Genomic DNA, 22,786 nt, shown 5'->3' on the forward strand with positions numbered 1-22,786 from the left:
TGAGCCCGCGAGTGTCCAGCCAAAACCTGCTCGCGATACACAGCCAAGAGGATTAAAAAAAATGATTTAAATGTTTGCGCGCGATTCATATCACGACGCCGAGCCTTGCGCAGGTTCTGATCCATACAGCAGCAATCGGAGGGGTTACGCTTTTTTGGGCCGATTTTACCGTCAAGACTTGGAGGACGGTGAGACGTCTTACCTACGAAATGCTTGTTGAAGAGGGAGAAAGGCGGAGAATTGAAATAGAAGACAAAATCAAAGAATTCGCGGAAGAAGCTGAAAGACAAGTCCCCAATTAATTAATTTTGTTTTATACTTTCGCTCTTTCCTTATATCAAGCGCGCCATGTCCGACAATAAGCTTGTCAAGAGCGTCATTGATGCTGCAACTCTCACGGGATTAGCCACGGGCATCGGCTGGGCTGCGAAAAAGGTTGTGAAAGAGAATTTCACTTCCGATCCCAGCAGCAGCTTTATGAATTACATGAAGTTCACCGTCGTCATTGTGGGCAGCATTGCGCTAAAAGGGTACCTTGAGGACCAGAAAATCCTCCCCTCCAGCGTTTGAAGAAAAAAAAACATCATTATAACGCAATGGTGCGTTCTTTATTCCACAACAAAGCCTTCACAACGGCTGCTCTGTTGTTTTTTCTATACAAGATAATCGATTATACCACTGATGCCTTAGATTTTGTTTGGTCTGTTGAAATTGCCACCCATGAAGACTTCGATTTTGAGGATCTTGATACTGAGGAATTCCTATTACCGGAGAAATGCCTTGCGCCTCCTCCCTACGAATCCCCAGCGCCGCCATACGAGAACAACAATTAAAATTAGATTTTACAACATATACAATGGCGAGTATCGCGATCATGATTGGCGGCGCTGTGTAGAAAACCACGGCTTTCATCGGTGGCAATTATCTGGCGAAAGCGCTTGGCGGGTGCGACAAAGCCGCGCTTCAAGAAAAAAAGCGCCACGACAAAGCTCTCGAAGATTATCAAGCCGCTTACGCCAAATACACACGAGACCAGACGCAACTTCTCGACTGGATCACGACCAACGCAAACAAAGGAGCAGGCCAAGCAGAACATGACCAACACTGACTACGCCTTCAAACTCTACAACCAGGCGCATCCCGACGAACAGATGGTACCATCCAAGGAGCCCAAGTTCTCAGATTTCTATCAGCCGAACGAGCAGCAGAAAAACAGCGAACTCGCGTTCGTGGGCGCAGGGGCACTCGCTCTGGGCTACGCGGCCTTCCAGTTCCTTTAAACTTTTTTATGCCTTACTTATATGGACGCGAAACTCACAAAGATTTACTACGGTCCCGGGGGCTACTGGAAAGGCATAGCCGCGATCAAAAAATTGGCCGAGGCCTCCAAGGTACCTGAAGAAGCCGCAAAAAAGTGGCTGATCAGGGAAGCGCTCTGGCAGATATACCTCCCCGCGCCGAAGCGGATTCCTCGGCCGAAATTCTACGTTCCCACGCCCAACAGGGTCCATCAGGCTGACCTTCTTTTTCTGCCGCACGACAAGCTCCCTCGCGGCCGCAAAGTTTTCAAATACGCACTGACCGTTGTCGACGTAGCCAGCCGCTTCAAAGAGGCCGAACCCCTGACTTTGAAAAATCCTGATGAGGTCGCACTGCCTTTCAGAAGATTTACAAGCGTTCGCCTCTCGAATGGCCCGAAATGCTGCAGGTTGAGCCCGGGCACGAATTCATGGGCGCCGTCACCAAAGAGATGGACAAGCACAAAACCTTTATCCGGCACGGGCGCATTAACATTCACCGCGACCAGGCCATTGTCAAACGTTTCAACGGCACTCTGGCTGAGCGATTGTTCGGGCACCAGTACTCCGAAGAGATGCTTCTCCCTGAGGGCAAGCGGTCCACTCCCTGGGTTAAAAGACTTCCTGAAGTTGTTTTGGCTCTGAACAACGAGGTCACAAGCCTTATCGGCATGAAACCCGCTGTCACCATAAAAGAAAAATCTGTTTATGCAAGGCTGTCGACACCTTACACGAGGCCTGTTGGAAAACGCGAAAAAATCCTCCCCTCTCTTGTCCAAGTGCGTCATCTCTACCAGCCAGGCGAGCTTGAAGGGGGCGTGAAAAGAGCCACAGATCCAATCTGGTCTTTGAAAGTTTACAACATTGAAAGATCTTTCATCAAACCAGATCAGCCCGTTCTCTACTATCTCCGCGACGGGCCCAAGCGCGGCTTTGTGCGCGAAGAGCTGCTGATTGTTCCTCCGAACACTACTCTTCCTCCCGCTGACGTGAACTAGATGTGATATTCGTTTGGTTCGGTGTCTATCCCGTCGGGCAGCACCCACCGCTTGTCGTAAAAAGCGCTCAGCCCCAGCTTCTCCTGCTCGTAAGTGATGATCTGGCCGTCCCGCATCCTGAAACCCCGGTTGGTCGCCATGTCCTTGCTGCCTTCCAATGCTTCCTTGAACCGCTGCCATGACACCTCGTTCTGCCTTTTCGACATCCCCTTTATGCTGAACTTCTGTTTTTCGCCACCCTCTCCGTCGTCGGCGTAATAACACTTCGAGCAAAGGGCGATCATCCGGAGGCCCTCGAACTCAAGCTTGAAGAGACCTGGGGTCCGGCCACTCCACTTGTCCCAAGCCAACCACTGATTATTTTCCGCATCGAATTCTGCCTTCAGCTCTGGCCGGACAACGTCCTCGAGCCGCTTGCCCGAGATCGCCATGTAGTTGCTGTCCGTGTCCATCTGGATCAGCTCGAAATCTCTTCTGTCGACATACTTGTCGAGAAAGTCGTAGTAGAATTCCAGCATCCGCAGCTTCGCCAGCTGGTAGACGGCGATTCCGATCTGAAATGGCTGCCTGATCGTGATCCGGGGCTTGCAGGTTTCCAGCTCGTAGGCCTCCCCGATCTCGTCGAGGTCTTCGAAATACGTGCTCTGCAGCGCTCTGTTAACAACCTTCTCGTCTTTCGTGTAGATCACATTCGTTTGCTGCTCCAGCGCTTCGATCAGTTTCCCATAAGCACTGTTTCTGAGCAGTTTGAACACTTTGGCGAGCAGCGCCTTGCTTTTGTCCACGTCTCCTGTCCGGTGCGCCTCCGTCACCTGCTCCATGAACCAGGTGAAGATCTTGCCCGCGTCGTAGTCGATTGTTCTGTAAACCTTCATGACAACCGCCCCATGGTTCACGTACCACCCCAGCAGAGGGGCGTACACCAGCATCCATTTTGCGGACAGCACCCCACAAGCTTTTTTCCATCTCTGCGCTTTCTCCCTGTTCTTGCCAAGTACTCTTCCATATGTTTTGGAACAACTTCGCCAGGAACCCTTTTGTTGTGAAAGAAAGGGCACATCTCCTCGAACATTGGCCAGAAACGTTTCGGGATCTCGATGTCCACTTCGGCGAAACCGAACCACTCCCCAGCTTTCAACCGGCCAATCAAAACTTCGGCCACTTCCGCTTGGCGGTCATCGGTGTAGTACTTGACCCTTTCCTTCCTGCATGGCATTTCTCTCAGCATAGTCGAGAGATAGAGAGCGCTGGCGTTGAAACCCAGAATCTTTTTGCACAGACGCGGTTGTTCGAACTGATGCGACCTTATCCGCGTCACACCGGCCTCGTGCCGTCTTGTGGAAACAAGGCTCGGCCCGCCAACAACCGCCCTTTTCAGCATTTTGTAAGCCTCTATGCCAGGACTGTAAAGGTCTGCGCCACGCTCTATTGCCCCTCAGAGCAAATAATGCAAACTCACCCCTGGCAGGCTCACTGCGTCTTTCAGAATGTCAATTCCTCTCTCAGTGTAGAAGCTTTTCATCTTTTCCAGCGCCTTGAGGCCGGGAGCCACATCAAGATTGTTGTAGTAACGCAGCCAGTCTGCGAAGGTCTGCATCCCCTTTTCTTTGAATAGCAGCTGGCACCCCTCCCACTCCATCCGCGTGAGAACGTATCTGCCCTTCAGCTTCGAATACCAGGCCTCGTATTCTGGGAGCCCAGGGAAATCGAGCTTTTCGGGCACGTCGAACCATTCGTAAGGGAACCAGGATTTCTCAGACTCGCTTCCGTAGGCTTTCACCCATTTCGCATAGCTCGTGCCCAGGCCCAGATAGTTGATGATGTCGAGGAAACGGGCCCCCCAGGTGAGCAGGAACATGGTTTTGTTCCCCTTCTTGGCCACTTTGACTTTTTTTGATAATTCGGCGAGTGCTGGTGAAGTGATTTTTGATCAGATTCAGGTCGTACGAGCCTGAGTTGAAGCCCACGACAGGGACCTGGTTGCACCATTCATTAATTTTTTGCTGCTGGTCTTTTGTCAGCAGGTGCATGTCTTCTGGCACAAACTCCGCTCTCACCTGGTCCTGGATGCTTTTCTCACGTCTCTCCAGCTCTTTCAAGAACTTGCGGACCAGCTCCACGGGGTTTCTTTCGCAGATGTGGGTGGGCTCTCTTTCAACAGTGTCGCCGACGCTCACAGAGATCAGCATGTGCGCGCTTTCTATTGTTAACGCGCCTGTCGGCTCTTTCCGATAATTTTTGTCACGGTACGCCTCGAAATCGTACAAGATTGCATGCGGGTAAGTTTTCGTTTGCTTTCTCGTGAGTTCCCTCTTAATAAACCCAACTTCGCAACCCCAGGCCTTGATAACTCTGTAGCCTCTCTTTCACAGAGACGCGGTACGGTCCACTGTGGCTTGGTACAGCTGTTCGGCTGTTTTGCCGTCTGTTATGACCTCCTGCCGGCCAGGAAAACATTTTGGGCATCCGTGGAAGGGGCAGCCGTGGAATTGCCATACCGTCCTCATTTCATGGTGGTACCCGTCGACAGGAGAAGACTTCATTTTCCTGCCTTCTCGGGGAAGCCATCTCTCGCCCCCATGCCCACACATTGCGTGGTGGATGTGAATTCCCCGTCGCTTTGCTTCCCGCTCCACCCACAGAATTGCTTGTTTCGATGCTGAGCCCTTCGGGGGGTACATCACTTTCTCCAAGGCCGTCAGGGGCGCTTCCACTTTTGTCCCCGGGCAAGAGATCACCGTTTCTCCCGCGCTGCAGATTCCAGGTTTTTGTGAATCTCTGGCCGCAATGGGTGCATGCATAAGTTTTCGCAAGCTTTGTGATGTCTTTTTATCAAGAAAGCGTGTCCTTCATACACTCCTATCGTCAAAATGTTTTTGAGTTTGGGGTTCGGGTTTGTTCTGAGATGCCATACCACTTCACCGCCAACCAAACGCTCAGGCTCGTAGACACGAATTCCAAGCCAAGATATGACGGGCGAGCCCTCATTCAGATGGGCTTCCACCTTGTCGAGCTCGTCCAGAGACGTTTTTCTTAAGTTCTGTGGAATGGCCTTGAGTTTGTAGAAACTCTGGGCGATACTTCGGGCTTCTTTTGTGCAACGATCTGTGCGCGCCCCTCGGTGCACTGCGATGCTCCGCCATAGGCACAGGTTGTCGTTGTACGTGTCCAACGCCACCATCGCCCGGCTATGGGCAAGGTTGCGCAGCCAGTCAGGCAAAGGCCCTGTTCCCACCAACAGCTGCCTGTCAAGCACAACCTTCATGTCAACATTGAAAAAGCCTTCAAAAGCCCACTTCGTGCTGGGCCTTTCAACTCTTTCGTTGTCAAGACGCTCTTCTTCCCGGGTGTTAACCCATTTTTCCGCATCTTCTAGTTTGTTATACCACTGTGAGCCCTTGGGGTTCGAGTAGTACACGATTACCGTTCCATCCTCAATGTTCCGCAACTGGTACGCGAAAACGTGCCGAAGATAGAAGGACGTGCTTACTCTTTCGCGTATCTTCGCCATAAACTCTGGCGTGAGGTTTCTCCCCAGACGCCTGATGAAGCGCCATCGAATGAAACGCTGGCCTGTGATCTCTTCCCCTTCTTTCTCTGCGTCATCGAACAGATCCAGAATCTCTCTCTGGTAATCTGTCGCTGTTCGAACTCTCCGCGCAGGGAAGGGGTCGTACTCCCTCAGAAGCGCTTGCACTCCTCTTTGCCTTCTTTGGCGTGGAGGGGCTCTTGGCTCGTAAGATTTCAGAAGAAGCGGCTTTTGCAGACGCGCCTGCGTTTCTTGTGAAATTGGTTCATCCAGCACGTTCTGGACAACCTTTCTTACCGCTGGCGGGCTTTCTGCAAGAAGCTCATCGAAATAATTTTCTTGTTTGCGGTAAAGCCGCTGTTTTAGCGCGCCCCCGCCGCAGGGCTTGCAAAGACAGCAGTCCGACTCCGCATACTCTGCATGGCTCTGGCGCTCGCATTCCTTTCTTCAGCTGGTAGTTGTGTTGGCCGCAATACGCCCCATAACAGCGCTTTCCGCAGCTTTCTTTCCGGCCCCGCTTCAGCCACCCACACTTGTTTGGCGCTCGTGCCGTCTCGGCTCCAGCCATATTACACCCGGTTCGCCCCTTTCTAACATACCGCACTCCTTTGTTGTGCCCCCGCGCCCCACAACCGTTTTGCCCCCGCGAGGGGCGGTTGAAACCGGTCCAAACCGGTTCATTCCAGTGGCCGCGGCCGCCTTGCGTGGCGGCGCGCTGCGCGGTGGTGCCTCTGTTGTGAGTAGTATATGGTGAGGAATACAAATACTATTTCAAAGAGGGAGCCGAATTTCACTGTTCGCAGCCCCCAGGTTCAACCGGCCCGAGCCTGTGAGGGCCGGACTTGATGGTGGGGGCTGCGATAAGGTGAAATGAGGCTCCCTCTGCAAAATGGTATTTGTATGCCTCACCATATACTACTCGGGATTTGGCTTTTTTTTCACCATATTTGGGATTTGAGCTGAAAACAGGGGCAGGAAGCGGGAATTACAATTACGAGCAGGAGTGGGATTTAGTGTGTTTATGGGCTTGGGATGCGGGACTCACAAGGGGAACAGAGCGGGATACGGGAATTCAATTGACCTCATAAATATACCAGCGCAAAAGCCGCAAGTTGGGCAGAAATGAACCTTCTGTGCGTATAGCTGTGTCAGGTTTCAAGTAATGTATAGCAACAACTCTGTACACTGTCAGGTTCTATCAAACATGTCCATTATCACTTGACTACGTTAGTATCATGAGACCGTATGAGGTCTTTGAGACCTATTGCGATCCTCTGATATGAATGACATCTGTCCATTTCCCACATCTTCGACACTAGCGAATGCAATCTTGACCCCCAATCCTTTCTAGTTTTCCTAGTCTTTTGACCTTTTCTAGAGCGCTTGCTTGTTTAAGCCAGGATGGCCACATTAGATGTCGGTGACAGTGATTTACTGAACAAAGTATGAGACATTATACATATTGCGTTGCCATATATTACAACTAGTGAGACAATCTCAGATAGTGCAGAGTGTAATTTATGGCTTTGATACAGTAGTCACATAGGTCCTCACCCCTGCCGTTCTTTCCCTTAGTAGTCAACTAGGCCTTTTCCTCTTGCAGAATATGAGCAGAAAAAAACTTGATAAGACATAATCTTAGCAATGTGTAAGTTTCATGTTTGTATTTTCTTTCCAGGCCCAAAAATAACTTACAATTATCGTTTGTCAAGACGGCTTTGAATTTTGAGATGTTTCATGCTGAGTTTCAGTCATTTTAAATTCAATAATACGTAGAAGTGGCAAATATGACAATTTTATTTTTCACTCCGACGTATGTAACTTGATACTTTTGATTTCCTTACTGAGCCATGCAACATGATACCCTTGTTTCCTCAAAAATATAGGAAAGATGTGTATTTTGTTCCTTACTGCTGGAGATAAATGGAATAAAGCTAAATATCTCATGAAAAATCGAAGAGGAACGATTTTGTTTTACTCCAAACACAAATCTTCAGTTCACAGAAAAACAAGAACTAATCTAATTATCAAATAGTCACGTCCAGTCACGGAATAGTTCATTCTTATTCACATCAAACTAAAATACAATGCTATCGATTAATACAACTGAGGAGCATTTCAACGAGAAGTTCTTAAGGTACAGATCGTTACATGGTCGAAATTATATCCTACATCGGTGAGAGAGTCACTAGCTGCCTGGAATAACCATAGGGGCTAGCGGAGCCAGGCAGCCAGTTAACATCAGCATAACCTGGGAGTGTTTCGGCTGAATATGAACTTTTTGCTCCCTTCATAGAAGAGGAAATAGATAAGCCACTAAGGAGAAGCATTCTTTATTTGAGCCCTGGCAAACATGCAATAGTTATAAAACAGCAGACAAAATTTCTTCAATCGAGCTAGGGGTGATTCCAGATGATACGCAGTCACAGTAGTGTTATTTGCACTAAAAAAGGGAGAACTGATGTTACCTGAAATACAGCTGCTATCCCCGGTCAAAATAGTCCAGTTCTGGCCCTCTCTCTGTCAAGTAACGCAACGGTAGCGTTGCGTGACAGAGAGAGGGCCAGAACTGGACACTGAAGGCTAAGTTATCTGCGCATGTGTTTCAAGCAAATTGATTTTGTTCTCAAGAGAATAGCACCACTAGGATAGCAAGAGATTTGCAAAAACATATATAGGTTTGTGATGTTATCGTAAAAGTAACGTAAGCATAATGTTTTACGTAGTAAACAGAGGTACCTACCCCACTCCCTTACCACAATGCAAATTAATTAATCGAAATTAATTAATTAAACAAACATTAAGGGCCCATTAACTAATCTTTTCAAGCCGTTGCTAAGGAAAATTTATTCTCATATAACCTCATCATTTTTAGTTAGTTCAGAGCTATTTCATGTGTTTTAACTTTTTCATGATCAGTAACACCAGTGATGATGTTATCAGGCCACGCCCATGGTCATGTGACCAATACAGAAAAATGCAAAGGTTCCTAGGCAAATTACTTTATCGAGATTTTTTTCATTCATTTAATATTTTTATTTAAATCCTCATTACCCTATGCATAGATTTTGTTTCATTTCTAAAAGGTCAGATTTTGAGAGAATTTCAAAATATTGAAAAGTTCGTAATTTTCTGAAAAAAGCATGATTTCCAGAAAGGAATGCATAGCTTTGTTTCCACCGTTGGCTTAAATCAAAATTTGTCGAAAAAGGCTGGATTTAATGAAAAACTGCATTTCCTTTAGCATTTAAAGAAACCGGAAGTGCACCCGATATATATATTGGAACTTACCCTCTCAGCGCGTGTGCAATTTACACCCCCAGCATGCTTTGGTCAGATCAAACAAAGGTACACGGAGTTTCTTTTTCTCTTTCTATTGCTCTTTTTTTTTGTCCTTCTCTTATGTTGTGTTTGCTTGTACTTCTTTTGCTTTGCATTTTGTAAAACACAAAGAAAAACATCTAAACTGTAGGCGAATTTGCAAGTTATTGAGTTGTTTTTATTTTCCACGCTCAGGCTGACGTGAGTAACTGGAAGTGAAATTTCACCTCCTTAGCAACGCACACACGAGCATGCGCATCAATCGGTTAATGGGCCCTTAAAGTTTGCACCCTATTGTGTTATAGTGTTAGTGCCTGACCGAACAGCAGCCACCTAAACCATCCCAATAGTGCACTCTGCACTAAAAGGGATGAAAGAGAGAAAAGTTCTGAGCCCAGATTTCAAGGAAAGTGAAGATGCTGAAAGCTTTGAAAGAGACTACCAGGTGTGTTTACTGGCCATGTCTTCAATGTGGGAATGAAAAGTCTTTTTCTTTCAGTGGTACGTGGACAAAAGAAAACAAAACGGTAAACAGTTTACAGAAAGAAATGTTATAATCATTAATTTTGTGCTTACTTATCTGCTACCCATTGAATCCTTTTGTGATATTTTATGCGATATCTACTTTTAAACATAGGCACGCAAGGCGTGCAAGAGTTACTTTTTTGTGAACTAAAGGTCTCGGAGACAGGAGTACTCATAGAACTGTTTACAGTAATGATTTGGTTTATTTGACACGTTTTTTTGGTTACAACGTACAGCAAGAAAGACACTGGGAATTTACGATGTACATACGATGTTACATGGGTAATGGTGAGATAACTAAATAGTAAGCCATAAAATGTTTGACTGAACAAACTACAGTAATCTGACACGTCTCCAGATTAATGTAGATACCATCTTATTTTCTAACAGGCAATTTGACTCGTTCTTTGATACAAACCACACTGTGATAGGTGTGACATGCGCACATGCATAACACCCTCACTCACCAATCACATAGCCCTTCCAACCCCTAAGAGGAATTTTTGCTCAAAAATACTCAAGTTAAGGACGTTTGCACCCAAAATGTTGCCATGCAGAAAGGTAATAATCTACTTTTGCTAAAAAGGAAAAAAAATGGGGGGTCACCAGCTTTGTTTTGGAGAGAACATGCCGGGAAGAACACCCTAAATTTGAAAAAATCGGGCTTTGTTAGTGAATAAGGCCACAGTGTCTGTAACCCCAAAAATATTGCAAGTAGATCTTTTAAGTGAGATGTTGTCTGCCAAATATTGTTTAAGTGGACCTATTAAGTGAAGTTAGTCAACTGACGAGGTTCCTTAATAGAACAACTCCGCATTTAGTGACCATAGTTTCACATGCCTTGCAGCCGTAAGATGGCAGGATTTGATGCCCCGTGGACAGAAATCTTGAAATTTTTTTAACTTCCCACATTGATTTTTTATCCATTTTTGAACGTGGTAATAATTGTAAATAAAATCTGTTTCTGGTGAGAAAAGTAGGGGTCACCAAACGTCCAAGATCGTTAATTCCATGCAAAGCTATAGCAATGGCCATCTGCCCTATCATTGTTCGTTTTAGTACTTAGTGCACGCTCGATGCATGACGTGGCATGTGAATTTGCGTGCGCAGTAAGGATGCGCAGAAACAATTAGCATGAACGTCCTTAAGAGAACTTTTTGCATTTTATACGAGTCGTAAGTTTACTCTTTTTACAAAACACAACGCAACAACACTACTTCACCGAAAATAGAAAGAATGAGAAAAAAACCTCTCTGACACGTTGAAAGTCTGATTTAATTAAATTGCACTTTAACTTGGTGCCACACAGTCTTCAAAGAACATTTTAACAGTTTTCATAATTTTTACCTTTAAAAATATCAGACTGAAAAGAATGTCATAAAATGCCCATCAAATAAAAATATTAAACTGCCACTGCAGAGACATAAAAACCGTCCATAAATGAAAGCTTCTTTTTTGTTTAATATCCTGGGAACAATAGCCGATAACTTGTCAGCTCTAACTGAATTTACTCCCATATAAAAAAGAAAAGACTGTTAAGTTATGATTTGTAACTAAAGATAGCAAACATCTCGTGGGAACAAGTGGTGACGATTCGTCAGCTCTAATTGAATTTATTCCCTTGTGAAAAACAAGAGTGTCAAATTACCCTTTGTAACTAAAAAATAAAAATATCTCGTTATATTTGCATGCCACAAGAACAAAACAATTGTTACCTGCACTTCATTGTAAACATTAGAACTGTTTCAAATTTAAATAGTCTTGTCTCCTCGAAAACATGTCCTAAGAACTAGAAGCAACAATTAGTGACCTCTAATTGAGTTTACTCCTTGTGAAAAACAAAAGTATCAAGTTACCTTTGTAACTAAAAATAAAAATATCCCGTTTCATTTGCATACTACTAACTCATGAACTGTTTCAAAACTGAAGGCTCATCTCGTTCATAACTAGCCACCATTACACTGAACATCATGCACTCTAAAACAACCCTGGTTGATGTATGTATGTAACTGTCACACTCTGCTCCAAACCTGGACTAAAAATCACAAACTGGCATCATCCACGTCAGTCTTTATTTTTCAATTATGAAAGTTGTTGTGTTTAATACATTAAAACGCTCAAGACCTCATATACCTCACTTAAGTTATCTTGAACAAAAATAATTTCCCTTTTCTTCAACTACAATTCGTGTTAGTTATTAATGTGAATAAGCGAAAACCCTGATAACATTGAAGAGAAAACATTTAGTTTCATTAAAATGTATCTTCTCATTCCAGAAGTAAGTAAGAACCATTATAATTGTAAAATCGTCACAGGATAATATCTTTTTGTTCTGTCGACCAAATTAATCGTAATCTTTTCGCTTTTGACATTGAAACTTATCGATGGATGCTGAAATTAACGACAAGCCCGGAACACTCATTAGGAAATCTGCAACTCATTATTTTAGCAAATGCCAATCAACAAGTCATAAATTCATTTCTTCTCAAATTGTGGAATTAACATTCATTCAAAGTTTGTTCTAAAGATTGTCTGCTTTCTTTTCTAGACATGTACACGCTGTATATGAGTGTTTGCTTCATCATTCAGCTAACACTGGTGGCCATTTTAATTGTAACCCAATAATGTACTTCGACTTTCAGAAACTGGGTTACTACATACAGTGTACATGTAGGCCCTGAAAACAAAGGTCTGCAATATGAAGTGTGCAAAGTTGTCTCGGGGCAAATGAATGCCAATTAAATTAAATTCACCTGCACAAGTGCTCTCAAATTTAAGTTTCCAAAACTGACTTTTTGAACATAATAAACTTAATGATCTGTTTTTTTTGTTGTTTTTTTTGTTGTTGTTCAATTCAAGAAGATATTTTCTGTTTCTAATTAGAGTCAAATCATTTGAGAGAATCAATACTTAAACTACATGTACTTTACACCACAAATGTATGGTACATGTATGTTGTTTTTCCTTACATAAAAATTGGCATTGCTGGTATCAATCATTCAGTGTACAATGTTCTGTAACTGGTAGTTGGTAAACTGCGGTTGGTAAAAGCTAAAGCAAATGCTTCTTCAGAATGGGATGTAAGAAAGAAAGCCTTCAAGTTGGCCTGTCGAAACCTTTCCCAAGCTTGTAGATTAAAAAGGTTGCTGGCCCAGTGGTTAGTGACAAAGTTTAAAAGATGTCAAGCTTACCTTGAATAGGCCACTCTAGCTCTTGTTCCTCTAGTACCACTGCTGAAGGGAGAGCCTTATTTAGTCTATCTATAGATGGTAGAAGAGCCAGGAATGATGGCAGTAATGGCTTGATGGTCTCCAGTGGCAAGAGCAATAAAGAATGAACAAGTAGAGATAATGTAGAACCTGCTACAGACTGATATATTACACCTGAAAATGAAGTTTATTTGACTTTTAGTACTAAAATACATATAGTTGCAACTAGTCACAAGTTTAAATTTATATATAATCATAACTGTTGAACATGTTAACTTAAAAAAAAATGCAAAACTAAACAATACATGTAGACACTTGGACTTTCATAAATATCATGACTAACAACCTTGTGAACTATCCTCATCTAACAATACTTAGTAGAATTCTTCTAGTATACTAATGCAAATGCTGCAATCTGATTGGCTGATCTACTTGTACACTATCAGCCATTAGTGTGCAGTAGCTGCAGGTCATAATTAGATGAAATAGCAATGTTTTCTCATTTTACAGAAGTTAAGGAGGGAACATCCAGAAGCAAAGGGATAATTTCATTCCACAGAAAACTCAGAGGAGGATATTAACAGTTTCTGGACTTTTAAGCTCTAAATTGTCGAAGAAATTGATAAGCACGCTAACAGTGCGGAAAATTAAAATGACAATTCACTCCTCGCAATTTCTCTATAGCATGGTGTTTACTACAAAGTAGAGAAATGATTGGCAATGGTCAATTGAAGGAAATTTCAGTTACATGCTCATGTAGAATTCTACATGTACTAAAACAATAATTATTAGATTATTTGCTCTTGATTTTACAAGTCAAACTTACTAGTCAAATAATAGTACAAAGAGTTACTGAGGTAATTGTATACATGTACAAGTCCATTGTAAATAAATTACTATGTACACTGTATATGAGGTGGTAAATAAAGGTACAACATCAATTTTATTGTTTCAGATGTGAAATTACGGGTATATTTACGTGAAACATGTAAAAGTTTTCTTTGGATTGAAGTTTGCAGAGTTTGCATTTGATGACGCAAAATCATAAATAAGGCAATGCAATTTCTCAACACTTGTTGTTGTGTTTTTATTCTCTCCAATAAACCATACAATGAAATGTAATTCCAAAACACAATTGAAAGTAAAAGGGAGACAAATCAAAGTGGCTATTAGCCACTCAACTTAGAAAATGGATTGTCTGTAAACAGTTACAATTTTGATGCCACTGACTCGAGGTTTTAATCCATAGGTTAAGTTTTAAATAGAGCAAAGCGCAACAGTAAGAGAATACACAAGGAGATGTAACAGTGTTGAAAACATTCATGAAGCTATCGGTCCGAGAGACCGAGACAATTATAAAGAAGGTACCGCTTCTTGTCCCATCACCAAAGCAAGTAATAACTCTCATTTTCATTCCTCTCATTTTTTTCGTTCTTTATTTTCCCAGCCAGTATCAGTAATATTTTCTCTCTTTGTTACCTTTTGTCATCTTAGAAATTTAAAAAAAAATGTGTTCAGCATAGAGTCACTATACCACAAAGACAGCACAATATCTCATATAAATAAACAGCAGAACACGTCGTTTGAATTCTCCTCGATTCTCTTGACTGTTGATCGTCTAAAACATTTAATCATGGCTTGAATCATTCAAAAATTCGTACAGCTTGTCAATTTTGTGACTTTCAATGTCCTCTTTTTTTGGCAATCAAGTATGGTTAAACCTGTATGAGTGGGCACCTTCGGGAAACGAGCTATTCATTTAATTACAGGTAGCTTCTATTTACAAAAATGTTCGTGCGAAAATCTATTCTATGTAGGGTATTTCTGTGGTAAAATATCGAGTACTTGCATCAGAAAATTCAAAGAATGACTAAATTGACACAGTGCATTGCAAGTGACTGCAGATGTTCGAAAACGGGGGGCAACTCCTATATGAAAAGGTCAGGGAAGGTACAAATCAAGGATTCTGGTCTCACTTAAGGTGTTGACGACGAAACGTCACCATTTTTAGCTGTCAAAGTATCCTTTAGAGTGCACTCGAAGAAACAATAATTAAAAGAAACGCTCTCATTTAATTTCTGTTTTTAGGTTGGATTTCTGCTGATCTCTCAAGTCTACAACTGCACGCGGGATAATTTCTTGAACAGTGGCTAGTAATCAAACCTATTCCATTTTAAAGTGCCTATGAAGTAAAAAATAATTGCTGCTTATTTGAAAGGCTTTTCAAAGTAAAGAAGAATGGCATTTCCCTTTTTGGAACATCTTTTTTCATTCCAGGAATATTTACGTTTTTGTATTATGCAAACGAGGAAAGTGATAACGTCACAGGTGGTTCCACTTGAACAGTAAAACCCTGAATCAAGAATATCTCTAGAAATATTGGAGCAGTGTTCTTCAAACTTGGCACCACAAATGTGCATCACAAAAGAAACAAAATGACACCTTCTGTGTTGTTGCCATGGCAACACTTTTGGCTCCAGTCTCTTTCTGTGAAAAACCAAATATGCCAATTTGCAACCCTTCGAAAAGGGACTGAGGGTCTTGCTCGGAACACACATGATTCCCATATTGTCTTAACTCTCCCCATTAGATTGTTGGGAGTGGATGATCCTTGTTTAAGATAAAATCTGGTAATGTTAGTTTTAATTAAAACAGGACCAGTGGCATAACTGCTGTCATGGCAACGGCACGACAGGTGCAAAACGTGTCATACAAAACATGAATATCTCTAAAACGAAAAAAGATATTCCAAAAAGGAAAACGCCATTCCTCTTTACTTTGAAAAGCCTTTCAAATCAGCAGCAATTATTTTTCACTTCATAGGCACTTCAAGTGGTATCTTTTAGGGGTCTAATGAAGCTCAAGCAACTCCCATATTAGTCTCCTTTAGGAGCTAAATTCAAATTTTCCGACGAGCATCCCTGACATTTTCATATGGGAGTTCCCCACCAGGGTTTCAAATGTCTAACAGGAAGTGAAGAAGTGAAGGAGTGACATGGTGCAGGAGTGAAATCACTTCACCACTACAACTTGGAAAATAATATTTCCCAAGTTAAAAAGGAATGGAGACTAACCTCCAGTTTCAACTGAGTATAATTCTATTCCATTATATTTAACAGTTATTTTACAACTCCTACCACACTAACAATATCAATCCTGTGGAGTCACTTCAACAGTACCTTGCAGTTTATCTCTGACATAACTAGCTGCTGATCCTGTGTAGCGTGTTAACAATCTATAAGCTTGATCCATTACTTCACCAGCACAAGGAAGTAAGAGGAATAAATGGTTCTGAAGAACTTTTGTGGCAGTATCATTCTACAAATAGGAAAAAGAGAACATGGATTGCCACATCTGCATTTTTGTACATGAATTTAAAATTGATAAATCTGACTATGATCCGACCTCAAATTTTTGTTCTACATGTATACCCAGGGCTCCAAAAAAAAAATTTAATTCCAGCTTGCCCTTAGGAAAATTATCTCTTGCCCTGGGCAAGACTTAGTTTGCTCTTGTAATGATTATTTTAGTTGGCAGACAACTTGCCTGATCCCTTACCTATCAGGCAAGTGAGAATGAAAAGGTACTTGCCCAGAGGGAGAATCTACTTGTACCAGACAACCAGATGGCACTTTTTTCGAGCCCTTATACATGTACCTCCTTTGCAATAGTAAAATCAGGGTGACAGGTTTATATGACTCCTGACATTCATGGCCACTCCACATTTCCCATTGTCTTTTACTTTCAGACTTCCAAGCTTCAGAGCTCAGCAATTTAATTTCCTGAGCTTGTTAAATCAGCTGACTGATACCAGCTGCAGATCTAAATTCACTTTCCAGAAACAGAATAACTCAATGGCAGTTGTCAATATTTTTCACCGTACACTTTGCTTACAATCTAGAGGAACATGCAGGAGTATTGATGACAGAAAGTCTCAGTTCTTTGGAATTGAGTTCAATTGCAATTTCTGTAGGACAGCTATTTTGGTTCACTTGTTATTACCTAATGTACCAGCAGTCACAATTGTTTCAGTCTTACTTACCACTGAGTCTGGACTATGACAATGTGCTAGCAAATGCTTCAGAAATGACAGCAACAACTGCCGAAGGTAAGAATGATTGTCCTCTTGGCCTGCTTTGCTACCATTTGTGGGTATAACATTGTCACAGACCTCACTCTCAATATGAGCGAAATCTTTTTCCTACAAGACACATTTGTAAATAGAACTTTTCAGTTGTTCTTTAAAGTAAAAAATCATCAGAAAGTTCATATTACAGACACAACATGACAGTCTCACTAGTAGAAAATATCAGAAGTGTTTCTGGTCTCTCTCAAAATTCAAAAAAACTACTTAGAATAAACTAAGGTATCAGTGTTTCTTAAACAACCATCCCACCCTGGCAACAGCATGAGTTAAAGATAATTATCAAAAAAAACATTCTCTTCTTTGATTGTATAGTGTGTTATGCTTACTATGCCACATGCTAGATAAAAATATAATTTGTGAGCCATTAGGGATACACTTAAACAACTTGAACTAAACATTGCTGCTTGAGTTAAACATTGCATCTCAGTTGCATCATATGTCAAATGCAAGTCCCAAGATCACTTCAAATCAGCACAATGCTGATTTTAGAGGCACACGGGTGCCACAGGTGACTACCGGTAACTAATTTTCCCTTTGGGTGACTGGAAAAACTTACTTTCTTCATAATAAGCTTAAGTGCTGGGCATCGAGGATTTCATAGTTAGGAACCTTTGGGCTCCTTGTAATTTTTCTTAGACCACAGCCTTGGGAGCCACATACAAATTGACTTTTCAATTCTTGTATGTTGCATGCAAAGGTCAATCCACTGATACTGTTCACACTCGAAATACTATGCATGGTCCTGACCATGTGAAATCTTGCAAATGGTTCTTTTTGAGATATAGTGCATGCAATACTACATGCAAACATGGTCAAGAATTTCAAGAAATTACCAAATTGTAGTCAGTCATATCTAGTACTTACAATAAAACGTCATATTAAAGGGGAACTCAAGGCTAATTTCACTATTTTTTGTATTGATGTTAACATAGGATGGATCAATTTGACAGCGATAATTTATATCGATGATGAATGATTTCATGAAAAAATCAATCCAAAGCTTCGGATTGCATACGCCATGTTCCCTTTTCATCGCAGGAGCTTAAACGGCCAGCGGATTAAGATGTGACGTCAGATCGTGATGCCACATCGCTTCGCTTTTGTTTTGCATGAGGAGTTTAGCGAGCCGAACTGAGTATATTGAGCTAGTTTAGTTTCAGCCGCTTCGAAATGTCTGACGACGAAACCTCTTCGCATTCATCTCAATCAAGTCTTTCTATTGACGATGAAAATATCCCTCAAAATGTGATCCGGCCATACCAGTTCGAACCAGAGTTTTCTTCCAGCGAAGAAGGTGTGGAAGAAGAAGGAGAATTAGAAGAGTGTTACACGTTGTTGTGTAAATGATCGAATGATTTATTATTCAAGAAACTACATTATACATACTCATTATGCATACATAGTGAGTGCCGATGTGATAGAATGTGCTGATGCATCTGATTACACGTGCATATTACTACATGTGCAACACCCTTCCCCTTTTGAAAGAAACAAAACAAAACAAAAGAAACACGAAAGAAAGATATATACAAAGTAAAATAACGGTGATCATGAAACATTCGGTCAATGTTAATGTTTATTTGACTGGTCTGAGAGAGTGCACAATGTTCATAACATAGTCTTTAAACCTAGAAGGCATATTTCTACGTCTTGTCGATCTCCGTTGCGTGACACTCGGTTGTGTAGGTTCTAGATCCAGCGCCCCCGGCCTTGGTTGGTCCGCCTGTTGGTTTTGCTCTACGGCTGTTTGGTCCGTCTGTTGGTTTTGTTCTGCGATCGGTTGGGTTGACTGTTGGTTTTGTTCCGTTGGCACGTTGTCTGCCCCAGGTAAAGATGCTGTTTCCAAGTCGGCCGGCTCCGCTTGATAGTGGTGAGCAGGCTTCGTGTGGGCTTTCCTGATCTGACTGTGGTTTCGACGAATCGGCCCCAACGGGGTGCTTACCAGGCAAGCCCTTGGAGCTGGGTTTCCGACTACTTCGCCGTAAATCCATGGTTTGTGTTTATTCTTGGGGTTAGGCTTCACAAATACTTTCTCCCCTGGTGAGAACTCCCTCTGTAGCGTTGATGCCTTCTTGTCATACTGCATCTTTGATCGGTGTCTTCTTCCTACAATTTCCTGCACCACCAATCTTGGAGAGGCTGTTTGAGGTCGAAGTTGACTTGTAGCCATGGGAATAAGGTCACGTAGCCTTCGGGACATAAGTCTCTGCGCTGGTGAGTAAGCATGTCCTTGCTGAGGAGTGTTCCTATAGGCCAAGAGGGCAAGATATGGGTCTTCATGACGTGACTTCTTCAGGATATTCTTGGCGATTTTTACAGCGGATTCCGCTTTCCCATTACCGCGGCTGTAGTATGGAGATGACTTGACAAGGTTGAAACCGTAATCCCGGGCGAATCGCGATTACTCGTAGCTATCAAATTGCGGCCCATTGTCGCTGATGCACTCGTCCGGGATGCCATGACGGGCAAAATTTCGTTTCATAACTTTGATAACGGCACTAGCTGTTGTACTCCTCAGAGAGTCTAGCTCAAAATAATCACTGTAATGGTCTACCATCACAAGATAATGCTTTCCGTCGAGTTGGAACAAGTCCACACTTATCTTGGACCAGGGCCGTGAGGGTACATCATGCGAGAGCATGGGTTCGACTGGCCGTTCAGCCTGATACTGAGCACAAACTCCACAGGCCAAGCACGCTTCTCGAATGGCAGCTTGCATCCCAGGCCAGAAGAGAGCTTCACGGGCCCGTTGTATACTGCTATCAGGACCCTGATGTGCCTTGTGGATCTTTTTGAGCATCTCGGGTCTCAACAAAGTAGGCACGATAACTTGGTGTGATTTGTAAAGGACATCGTCGTATGCCGAGATTTCGTCCCTGTAGCTCCAATACAACCTGAGTGGCTCAGGAACTTCTTTCCTCTCGTCAGGCCAACTATTCATTACTGTTTCGTACAGAGCTGCCATGGCGGGGTCCTTGCTGGTTTCAGTTCTGATGCGTTGTAGTGTGTCAGCTGTAACCTGACTCGGTTTGAGGTTCATTTCAGCTAGCTCAAGGCGAAACACTTCGGCTTGCTGAATGTCAATTAAAGTTGGATCGTTGATGGCCGCGAGCGACAAAGCGTCTGCTACGTATAGTTCTTTCCCTTTCTTATAGCTGACTGTGAACTGATACCGCTGGAGTTTTAGCATCATCCTTTGTAACCTGCGTGGGGCCAGATTCAGAGGCTTCTTGAAGATCACCTCCAAAGTTTGATGATCCGTGTGAACTGTGATGTTGCTCTTTCCATAAAGATATTGATGCCACTTGTTCATGACTATCGCGAGGCATTCTTTTTCGATCTGGGCATAGTTCCTTTCCATGGCGCTAAGAGTGTGCGAGGTAAAGCACACTGGTTGGCTGTCCTGCAAAAGTACTCCTCCAATGGCATTCTCTGACGCGTCAACTTGGAGGGTTACAGGAGAAGACGGGTCATAGTATCGAAGAACAGTTGCTGAGGCAATGAGTTGCTTTGCCGAGTTGAACGAGTTTTCATGCGTGTTGGACCATGCGAACACTGCCTCTTGTTTGGTTAAATCCCTGAGGGGTAGGACAGTTTCAGACAGGTTCCGACAAAATTTGCTGAGATACTGACATATGCCCAGAAAACGTTGAACAGCGGCTTTGTCTGTTGGCCTTGGCATTTCCTTTATGGCTGTCACCTTAGACGGATCAGGCTCCACGCCCTTGTCAGTAAGTTTGTGTCCCATGAAGGTAACCGAGCTGGCCTTGAATTGGAGCTTCTTCGCGGAAAGTCGTAGGTCATAGTCACTGCACTTGGGCGATCAAATTTCGGTCATGGTCAATATCCACTTCTTCTTTGGTGTCACCACATCCAAATATGCAGATATCATCAGCAATGTTAATGATACCCTGGAGACCATCCAGGAACTCGTGCTGTCGACGTTGGTATTCTTCTGGTCCCGAAGAGACACCAAATGGCATGCGTGTGTAACAATAACGTCCGTTTTGCCCCAGGAATGTGGTGAGCAGTGACGAATCGTCATCCAATACGATGGTGTGGAAGGCTTCCGATACGTCCACAATAGTAAATACTTTCGCCTTTGTCAATAGTGGTAGCTTCTCTTCGATTGTTGGGATGGTGTAGATCGGTCTTTTGATCGCCTTGTTGATCGTCTGACTTGGGTCTATGCATAGCCTCAGCTTTCCATTAGGTTTCTCTTTGACCAGAATATTGGAGAGCCATTCCGTAGGTTCCGTTACTGGCTTGATGATTCCGTCGTCAGAGCCTCTTTAGTTCGTCATTGACTCTGTCAAGTTTGGCCACTGGAACTCGACACCTTGGGGCGTGGACAGGGGTGACATCAGGGTCCATTTCGACATGCAAGGGGCTGCCTAGTGGTTTTTCGCGGCCTGGTCTGAACACGTTGGCGTAGTGTTCTAGAACATCTTCCTTTGTAATCGTCCCAGGTTGGAGAGGTGAACGGGGCATTGCTGTCTTGCTATCGGTGCCCTCTCTGTCAACTGCATGAGTTTCGTCTGCATAGATCGTTAAATAGTGCAGAGCCTGTGCATCTCGACCACTGAGAAGTGGTGGTTTTCCTTGTGGGACGTCTACTACTAGGAACTCTAAGAGGTGTAGTTTCCCTTTCCTTTCGCAACACAGAGTTACCCGACCCTTTGGCCGCAAAGTCTGATCTCCATACGTGGTGATTGTGGTCTTTGTCTTTGAAATCTTAGCACTGGGAAACAGCTTTTGCAACAAACTTTCAGGCATAGTGTTGCACGTGGATGCGGTATCAATCTGAGCTCGCACAACTTTCGTTTTGCCACCGTGTATCAAGTTCACCTGTTCTTGATTGCCTCTAGCGGTCTTCATCAATTGGTTGGCGTAGGTAGCGGCTTCAAAGCATTTCGCAGTTTCGACCACTTCTTTCGAGGTAACCTTTGTTTGTGAGACGTCCCGATGCCTGTGGCCTTTGCCGATCAGTTTGACGTGAAGCTTTTCGGACGCTAAACCAGCGATGAACTGATCTCTCACAAGCTCGTCAGCAAAATTCTCGTACTCGCATTGTGCGCCCTGGTTGCGGACTCTTGTTTCCCACGAAGTGATAGATTCGCTTTCGTCTTGAATGAGGCCGAGAAATTTCTGTCGTTCGCCAGAAACCCTGATACTAGCGCCATAAAATTCTTTCAACGCAGCCACAACTAGGTGAGGTTTCTTCTGATTCTCTTCGGTCAGCCCCAAACTGTACTTGTATATCGATCTCGCCGCTGGAGACAGAGATGCTCAAAGGCAGGCCATCGCTTTGTCCGGTTTAGTCCATTTCTGTTCATCACTTTCCTTCGCTGGGTTGTACCAGTTCTGCATAACACAATAATCCACTAAATCTTCGATGTACACTTCCATGTCATGTTTATCGTCGCCCGTCGTTTTCAGAGACGGGAATGGAGAGGTAGACGAAGCCATGATGCTTTAAAACGCTTTAAAACGGCTTAACCCGCTGCCACCATGTTACACGTTGCTGTGTAAATGATCGAATGATTTATTATTCAAGAAACTACATTATACATACTCATTATGCATACATAGTGAGTGCCGATGTGATAGAATGTGCTGATGCATCTGATTACACGTGCATATTACTACATGTGCAACAAGAGGAGCATCAACACGAGGACGAAAATGCTCGTACCAGAAATTCAGACTGGTAAGAGTTTCTGGATATATTTTCTAACTTAAACAATACAATTTAACCG

The 22,786-nt window shown here is 43.3% G+C and overlaps 3 protein-coding genes across 8 annotated transcripts in view; 1 reads left to right on the forward strand and 2 right to left on the reverse strand.

Annotated features, from left to right (window-relative positions):
* Positions 1-22,786, reverse strand: part of LOC145479127 (putative E3 ubiquitin-protein ligase HERC1) — a 304,004-nt gene that overhangs the window by 182,709 nt on the left and 98,509 nt on the right. For all 6 annotated transcript variants that reach the window (XM_081457396.1, XM_081457404.1, XM_081457389.1 and 3 more), the window contains exons 16-18: positions 16,923-17,081; positions 16,060-16,198; positions 12,863-13,054 (exon numbers count right to left, since the gene is read on the reverse strand). In XM_081457396.1, the coding sequence (XP_081313522.1) occupies positions 12,863-13,054; positions 16,060-16,198; positions 16,923-17,081 (490 nt within the window). The remainder of the gene's footprint in view (positions 1-12,862; positions 13,055-16,059; positions 16,199-16,922; positions 17,082-22,786) is intronic.
* Positions 1-22,786, forward strand: part of LOC145479610 (uncharacterized) — a 385,465-nt gene that overhangs the window by 19,481 nt on the left and 343,198 nt on the right. The window lies entirely within an intron of this gene.
* Positions 21,309-22,786, reverse strand: part of LOC145464010 (uncharacterized) — a 2,995-nt gene continuing 1,517 nt past the window's right edge. The window contains exon 1 of the mRNA XM_081447819.1: positions 21,309-22,786. This exon is cut by the window's right edge and continues 1,517 nt beyond it. Coding sequence (XP_081303945.1) covers positions 21,309-21,905 — 597 coding nt within the window. The 5' untranslated portion in view covers positions 21,906-22,786.

This window comes from Orbicella franksi, chromosome 1 (assembly GCF_964199315.1).
Source record: "Orbicella franksi chromosome 1, jaOrbFran1.1, whole genome shotgun sequence".
Taxonomy (NCBI): domain Eukaryota; kingdom Metazoa; phylum Cnidaria; class Anthozoa; order Scleractinia; family Merulinidae; genus Orbicella; species Orbicella franksi.